The sequence below is a fragment of the Carassius gibelio genome, chromosome A13 (genome assembly GCF_023724105.1).
Source record: "Carassius gibelio isolate Cgi1373 ecotype wild population from Czech Republic chromosome A13, carGib1.2-hapl.c, whole genome shotgun sequence".
Classification (NCBI taxonomy): Eukaryota; Metazoa; Chordata; class Actinopteri; order Cypriniformes; family Cyprinidae; genus Carassius; species Carassius gibelio.
In genome coordinates, this window is record NC_068383.1 from 18,190,698 (window position 1) to 18,199,524 (window position 8,827).

The 8,827-nt window shown below is 36.1% G+C and overlaps 1 protein-coding gene across 1 annotated transcript; it reads left to right on the forward strand.

Moving 5' to 3' along the window:
* The first annotated feature begins 2,129 nt into the window (after positions 1-2,129).
* LOC128026657 (homeobox protein EMX1-like) lies at positions 2,130-7,697 on the forward strand. The gene is made up of 3 exons (XM_052613911.1): positions 2,130-2,758; positions 4,361-4,545; positions 6,057-7,697. Exons 1-3 carry the CDS (start codon positions 2,416-2,418, stop codon positions 6,222-6,224), a joined length of 696 nt encoding a protein of 231 aa, XP_052469871.1. The 5' UTR covers positions 2,130-2,415; the 3' UTR covers positions 6,225-7,697.
* Positions 7,698-8,827: the final 1,130 nt, after the last annotated feature.

Sequence of the window (8,827 nt, forward strand, 5' to 3'; positions counted from 1 at the left end):
TATTCCTTATGTTCATGAGGAATTATATCGAGATTAAATATCAAATGTAATTTCAAATGTGCGACAGTACAAATTATGATTTACTGCTCATTTATGCAATGCCATGAACACAGCTCTGGCAGAAAGGCTGAGCATAGTCTAAAATGCTGAGAAGATATCTGCAACTAATGGTACAGTAAAAAACTCAGCAGGTACTGTATTAGACAACAACATTTTATTAGTCTAATTGTTATGCATGTGGATGTGAATAATACCACATTCATTTCAGCTTAGTATTTCTTGAAGTCATTACACTAATATTGCACAATTTATTCATGTTTTATTTCTAACTCATCACACAACTGACAAAAAAAGCAGAGATTCATTGCCAATTCATTCATTGCAGCAGAGATTCATTGCCACTTGTTCAACCAAGATACTAAATGCCAAGGACAATAAAAGTACTGGACACTTTAAGTGTAATTGAATGTAATTTAAAGATTCAAATAAACAAATAGTCTGTCTGACTTAAAAGCAATAAAAATACCTTTTAAAATGAATAATAGTACAGTCAGCTGTATACAGCGATGAAGACTGTGTGCAATGTTTAAACGTAATATAGCAAAAGCACACACACACACACACAAAGCAAAATATACAACAACAATTTGTAAGCTATTATTACTTATTGTATATACAAACTGCTGATAAATATACTATATAATTTAAATATGACGTGCATGAAACATTTCTTTTCTTCCAAATAATGGTAGGCCTAAGCACAATTTTGGGTAAAGGAAAACAATAAAGTAGGCCTACGAACCTTTAACAAATTGAATCTCTTGGAACCAACTAATGTTTTAATTATAACAAACGAGAAGACGTCTAGTTCATTATTTTAGTGTACAGAGGGTTATCTTAAATTAAAGCACAACCGTGCGCATTCACGGGGTTTTGCTTTTTTATATATATATTGACGCTCAACATGTTGTTCTGCACTCTGTAATGATTTTCTAATGCGCACTGGAGTTAACGAGCCTGTCAAACATGTAGCCTAATCATTAGCTTTAAAAACACGACATGAAACGGTTGCTGAACAGCCCCACAGGTTGGCCTAATACATCGGCCTGTAAATTAATAGCGCGGCAGCCGTGAGCTATAGCTTGAAGCCTTCTTCGCAATGCCTGCACAACTCTTATCAAACACTGAGATGGAAAATTTTCAATAATTCACCCGCTCAGTCCTCTGACCGTCTGAGTGATCGGAAACAGGTGCATGAGGCCTGGCCTGACATGAGATCTTATCAATGTGCAGGTCTGGAAATCACGCAGTGAAACGAGTTAATACGTTACTGCGTGAACGGGTCAGCGACTCCTCGTTATAATCAACAGCCACTGGTTAAAGACTAAACTAAAAAGATGACTGTAAAAGGTTTTTTAGACAAAAGAAGTGGCATCGCTTTGACGAATTTAAGATCATTAGGCTATGTTCTGCTTATTGTTTCCCAACAACAATACATTTGCAGTCTGACAGATTATTATTATTATTATTATTATTATTATTATTATTATTAATGAAACTATTAAGTATGCACGTCATAAAAGGTGGATGGAAAGCGGAAATAAATAGCCTACTAGAACTCATTAACTGCTAACATTATTAAGAGTTCAAATTAAATATGACAGGGATGTTGGTTTGTGAGTCAACTCAATAAAAAAAATATATAATAATAATAATAATAATAATAACTAATGCTATTTTTGTCAAAAAGCCATTGAAGCAACAAACACAACCACGTTTTTACTATTTCTGTAGGCCACCATTGTCGATGTGTTTATGAATAGCTGAAGAAACTTGACACTTGAATGAAACGTTAAAAAGCAATCATCTCAACAATCAACAACGAAATTAATGCTGGAATAGACCAGCCATTGTGATATAGCTATACTCTGAAGGCTTGCGTATTACTGTTGGACGCGTGACAAGGAAACTAGTTTTTGAATATCTACATCGTAGCAAGTGACCCGTTGGAGGCAGCCCCATTGAAGTGAATGATCAAACTAATAGAGTTCATTATCTGACCCAAATGAAGAAGGACCCGCCCACCGCCGGAGCTCTGTGCGCCAAGGGCTTTCATCCAATGAGTGCAGGTCTCAGATGACACTGTGTGGCGTCCCTCAAATCCAAATCCATGGGTCTCGAGCTTTTATTCTCACTTTCTCTTTCATGATTTATGGACACTCGTGGATCTATGGATTACTCAGTAGCCTAACTGGCAAAAGTAGGGAATATTAAAGTGTTTTGTATTTCGTTTATATCTGACTTCGCTACAATGTTTTTCTAAATCAGTGCTGCTGACAGAGGTCACTAAAGGAGTTGTGAAAGGACGCGAAGGTGAAGTTAATCTGCTGGATTGTACTGGTTCCGTCACGGACAATGTTCTCGGCAACGGGGAAGCGTTGTTTTACCATTGAGTCTTTGGTGGCGAAGGAAAGCCCCTTAACACCTGAAGACCCTATTCGCCCTACCGCCCTAAGCTACACGGCGCCTGCTGACAGTTTTCTTAACGGGTATCAAAGCCCCGCAGGCCGCGCGCTCTATCCAAACCCCGAGCTGGTGTTTTCGGAGACTGTGAACCATGCACCTCTCAGCATGCACCCGCACCAGCTCGGCAGCACACACCTCCAGCACCCGCATTTCTTTGGCACGCAGCACCGTGAACCACTGAATTTCTATCCGTGGGTCTTAAGGAACAGGTTTTTTGGCCATCGGTTTCAAGGTAAGCAACTGGATATTTGCGTTCACCGCGCATTCGGCTAAACAACTTTTTTTCACCTAAATGAAAATAATAAAATAACCTATGCATATTTAAAGGTACATATTGTCATAAATGCTCGCTCGCGGCTACAGATACTTACTACTGTAAAGCAGGAATGCATTTATATTTGGAGTTCGCATTGGAAAATAACGCCGAATAAGCTGCAAATGAAATGCACAAATGATATGCTTACAGCTTTGGCCCATGCCCCGAGGCGATACTTAAAGCGGGACACACAGGTTAAGACTATAGGCTTTCCACGCACAATGCCATACCTCCAAAAATGAATGCATTATGTGCGTATAAGCTTATTGCTATAAAGTTCTGATAACATGATTGCTTGATCCTGAATTCAGACTTTACACCAGTTATATGCAGTTTAAATAATGGATTTAGCCTTAATCCCGTTAGTGATTTATTTTCATATAAATAAATTAAGATTACCTCGATTTTTCCCAAGATGACTTTAACTGTTTTAATAACCTATTTCATTAGTTGACAGTTACTTCTTAATTAATTACTCTGTTATTGCTAATATTATTGTTGCCACACTATCGACTTCTTATCACTGTCGAGCTAATGACAAATGACTACTCTGATGAACTCGTTACACCTCGTCATTATCACACTTTTATTTTCATAGCTCATTCGATGATTTGTTCTCTTCTGGTGTCTAAAGACTTAACAAACGTATGAACTGAACATTGTTAATGTAAAGGTAAAACATTATTAATTAGCTAAAAAAAATTAGCTAACAGTGATAATAACCTTTAAAGAAGAGTGTAAATTTATGTAAGTACCTATAGGCCATTCTTAATAATTAATGCCAGATTTTGTATGGTTAAACGTTTGCAATTGAGAACATTTAAAATCGACGGACCCTGTCATTCTTTGTTTTATAGTCAGTCATCAAGTTAAAGGTTACTTACGCGTAATGGGTGTTAAAGGCAAATTACATGGCCATTAATGACAGAAAGTACAAAACTCAACTATTTGGCATGGCTATTGATTTTAATTAATGTTTAATCAATTATTTGGACTTTATATTTTATAGACAGACAAAATATAGCAAAATATATTGTCAACTGATAGCAATATCCATGGAAGAGACATAGAAATATTGTTGAAACTGTCATTGTTTTCATAATTTTTTAGTGAGTCGTAAATACATCCCTAAAATATTACTCGGTCATGAAATCAAACATACTTTTTTTTACAGAATTACTGATCATGTTCTGACGGGTGTAGAGGCTTTAACTCCATATCAATCTGGAGTGACATAATATAGCTTTTGTTTATTAAATAAATTCTACAACTATAAATCATAAAATAGTTATAATACTATTTAAACAGGTTATATAAGTTAAAATAGTCATAAAATCAGGGGTACATTTTCGACACTTTAAAGTCGATAGTTGGCGTTCATATTCGTTGAAAATTAAGAGACCCTTCAAATGATGCCTACTTAGGTTACAGTTTTCGTCTGCCCCTTGCTGTCTATATTCAGGTTAAACTGCCTACTGTAAAGACTAATTAAGTTGCTGCTTATTTTATTTATTTCAGGGAACGACGTCTCGCAGGACACGCTGTTACTCCACGGCCCGTTCGCGAGGAAGCCCAAGCGGATCCGCACCGCGTTCTCTCCGTCTCAGCTGCTGCGTCTGGAGCGAGCCTTCGACAAGAACCACTATGTGGTCGGAGCCGAGCGGAAACAGCTCGCGAACAGCCTCAGTCTATCCGAGACTCAGGTAAACATTAGCAAACTCGTGCTACAACACACACACCCACACATAAAACAGTTTTCCCCATCTGAAATCTCTTTATAGCTAATCTTTTTAAAGGCACAAAAGTGAAATGGTCTTAGTAGCTTTTACTTGCGGTAGAGAAAGTGCCTAGTCGAGCTAAGAGTTTCACACATAACAGAAAAAAACAGGCTATAACTAGTTACATTTATTCATGTGAAACCAGGAGTAAAATAAATAAATAAATAAAGCACAAATAATTATAATAATAACAATAATAAGAATAAGAATAATAGGCCAAATGTTTTTAAAGTTATTATTAAACGTTTGATATGAAATTGTGCAACGAGTCAAACTGACGACTATAATAATGATATTTTTTTTTAATTTGAATGATAAATGTTTTACTGATGAGATTTTGCTGTAAGTGATAATGTAAACAACACTTGGGCTGTTTGCTAAATCCAGAAACGGGCCAATAACAGAATAAACCCGAGTCTGAAAGCACGCTGCTGGTCATGGGTGACTTTTGTTAACTGCGCTCTGTGATATCATTTCATTTTAGACAGGAATGAGTTCTAGCCTGCTTGCTTTGCTCAGATAAGTAAGAATAAATCCATTCACCCTGATCAAATGATGTAAAGCTCAGTCTGAAAACGTTTTATTTTTAATGGTCATATTAATTTATGTTTAAACCCAAGGTGAGATTTCCTCAGCGTTCCTCCAAATAATGCAATTTGGCTAAGTAAGCGTCAACTAACATGATTTGATCATATCGCAACACAGCACACTTATTTTTTTAAAATTTAACAAAATTTTGTAAACTATATTAAAAAAAAAACGAATCTAAGAAAGAATAGTATTAACATTGCTGTATACCAACAATCCCAAGAGAAATATACTTTTACAGCCAATATATATATAGCCAAGGCTATTTGTTATTTTTATTACTAAATAATTAATTTTTAGGCTTAAGGCCTATGTTTTGTGGAAAATTATTCAGGGTTCAGTTAGCATCTCGTGAATTTATTCTGCGAAGCGCGCAGGAGACCGCTTCAGAAATATATCAAATAAAACAAGTTAAATCATCGTTTTTTGTCTTGTTGCGAGGGGTGCTTGGTTTCCCCAAATGCGACTACTTATGGCGCTATGAATAGACTGCTCTTTTGAAATGTGTGAAATCCATTATTGAAAGTCAGAAATCAAACTAGAACAATTTTTGTTTAAATTAATTAATAAATAAATTTAAAATGTATAACTTTTTCGTGTTTTTTTGGATTTCTTCTGATATGCAACCAAGTTTTGAAACAAATTTAAAATGGACAAAAAAAGGCAATTAAATGCCATGTACCGTGTCATCTGTGGTGTTAAAACGACTAGAACACAAATGCGTTTGAACTGTGTTTCTGGGCATCAGTCACAATCTTTATTGACAGACAGGCTAAACTGTCAGCCTAGTTATGCATACTCACCAAAACCTTTATGAGACTGATGTCATGGTCTTCTGCTCCCCTCAGGTGAAGGTCTGGTTCCAGAACCGCAGGACCAAGTATAAGCGACAGAAGCTGGAGGAAGAGGGTCCGGAGTGCACACAGAAGAAGAAGGGAACCCACCACATTAACCGCTGGAGAATTGCCACCAAACAGGGTGGATCTGAGGACATAGATGTCATGTCTGACGCCTAAGACCAACCTAAACACTACCCAAATGAACACAAGACCAAGAAAAGCACTATTATTTAATGTTATTAGTCATGATATCTCAGATTCTAAACCTAACCGCAGAGAATCTGACCATGTGAGTCTGGTGATTGTGAATTGAGGATGAATTTAACAGGTCAGCAAGTAATCTACACCCAGGACTGAACACTATAGTTGTTTAACATACTTCTGCTGGAATTATCCAATGTTTGAGACATGCATCACCTTTAAGAAGAAGCCATCTTATATATTCACTCTTTTTTATTTTATTTTATTTTTGGAAGAAATCTTATTTAAAACTAACAATGAAGTTAATTATCACAAGTCAATATTTTTGAGTCTGATTATTTTGTTGTTTCTTTGTATAGTCGGTTACTAAAATGGACATTTATTTATTTCAATATGACGTTGCCTAACATGCTAAATTCATCAAAAAATGGAAAGAAAGAAAGTTCCAAATGCTTTAAGACATGCTGGTGAAATTGGTGGGATCTTTTGGTAATTATAGCTACTAAATAAGGTTAAGTGATGTGAGGAATCAGTTTACCAGCCAGTTTTAACTTGAGCCATCCTGTACCCACAGCATAGGGGCAAGGGTGTATATGTCTGTAAATAATGGTCTCTGTATCTATAGGAGTGTAGGAATTGGTGTTAGAGTGTTCGAGTGTAACAGGATGAGTGCGTGTGTGTGAGTGATTTGCGTGATGTCATTCAGTAGGCTGACTGGTAAATACAGGCTGATGTATGCTGGTTTCTCTGTAACAGCTCCTGGAGTTATAAACTAAAAGCGAATGTTTGCCAATTTACACATTAGCTTCTTTTGTGTTCCTTCATCTAATTTTCAAGCAAAACATGATCAAAAATGTCCATAATTAATAAAGATGTTTCAGAGACAAGCAGCTCACACCTTATTGTTCCCCCCAAAAAGTTTTTAACCTATGAAAAATAATGTACCCTTTTTAAATGTTTGCACACACACTCACACACTCAGAAAAGAGGATAACGCCTGCCGGCAATTTTCCTCTCATCTCACCATGCTTACTTCCTCTCAAAAGAAGCCGAGGAAGATTGTGTTAAACGAACCCGCAGGTGACCTTTCACCTCAACATTTGACCCTGAGCCTGCAGTTTGAGCAAGGGTTGTGAGAGTGAAATGCACAGACTGATGACACCGGAGGATCACTGTCAAGTACGACAAGAGCGTATTGAGACAGAAGGCAAAAAGACTGTTTTGAGGCCATCAGATATCCAATCCTGTGTGCAGGTGCACACATCACATCCTCTGTAGCTGTACATCACACATTCCATGCATTCCCTAAGAGCACTCTTTCCTCTCAGTGAAAGGAAAGAGATTGAGAAATAAATGGGTATTTGTTAATGCATGTAAAAGAGTTCGCAAATGTGCATTCCTTTTTTTGAGGCTGTACAAACTGTAGCTGCCAAGGCTTAGTGAAAATGATCATAATTTTAATGATAAAAGACTACATATGTGACAATTAAAACATTAATAGATTAATAGTAAGTACCTTCACTATATATGCTAACGGAGACTTAATAAAATTTTACAGCAAAATGTGGTTAAATGTACTTTTTTGGAAGTGAAAAAGAACAAGTCATAATTTACAGTGAAAAAGCATATCATTCTCTGACGTCACATTTAGAGGTTTTCATTCAAAATGAACTGTTTTTCTTATTTATGTACAATAGGGTTTTATGTTACATCTGATGCGGTTAAATTATTATTTGTGTTATTTTATTGTCATGGGTTACCATTATAGTGTGCATCTTTCTATACATTAATATTTACCTTAGCATATGGAAAAGCTACTTGTGACGAACGAAATCATTATGTGGCTGAAAATGAACCGTTTTTAAGATACATTACATTAAAATTATTTCATTTAAATATACTTTTTTTTACTGTAAATTTAAGTTCATTCAATGAAAACTGCTGCATGATGCTATAAAAATTTTCATGATAGAAGTCTTGCAACCACGTTTCTTTTTTACTGCAATTTATTTTTAATGCAATTTATTTTGCAGTGTGAACTGATTTTCAACTGATTTGTGATACAAGTGTTCTCTTGATTTTGATATTAAAGTAAAAGCTGACAAAAAGGAAGGTATAAGCACTAATCTTACCCTCATTAATGCGGTCTTGTGCATGTTGTGCAACTGTGTATGGCAGTCCTGCACGGTTAATGATTCTACATGCGGCTTCATGTCATGTCTCTCCTCACTACTGCCCACTGTGATCTGTTCCCGTGACAAGCAGGTAGAAAAACACACAGGTCCATTCCCTCATTCTAGCGATGGATCTAGCGATAAAATATAAGGAATTATTTTACAGCCCAGCCAAAGGAACTCAAACACATCCAAATAAAAGCAGAGATACAATCATCTAAAAACAACAGAACCAATGGATAGAAAAAAGAAGAAAGCACAAATGTGTACATTGTTACCATTCATTAACTATGATAAGGTTTTAAAGGATTTCGGTGTATTTTCTTGAACCAATCAAAAGAGAAAACCATTTGATTTTACTGTGTATTTGAGTGTGTGCTTTCTGCAGTGTGCAAATAAAAAAGG

What these genes read in the sequence shown, in the direction of transcription:
- LOC128026657 (XM_052613911.1), top strand. Translation starts at nt 2,416, where the DNA reads ATGTTCTCGGCAACGGGGAAGCGTTGTTTTACCATTGAGTCTTTGGTG. An exon ending in TTTTGGCCATCGGTTTCAAG is followed by an intron (nt 2,759 to 4,360) that starts GTAAGCAACTGG and finishes TATTTATTTCAG; the next exon opens with GGAACGACGTCTCGCAGGAC. An exon ending in TCAGTCTATCCGAGACTCAG is followed by an intron (nt 4,546 to 6,056) that starts GTAAACATTAGC and finishes TGCTCCCCTCAG; the next exon opens with GTGAAGGTCTGGTTCCAGAA.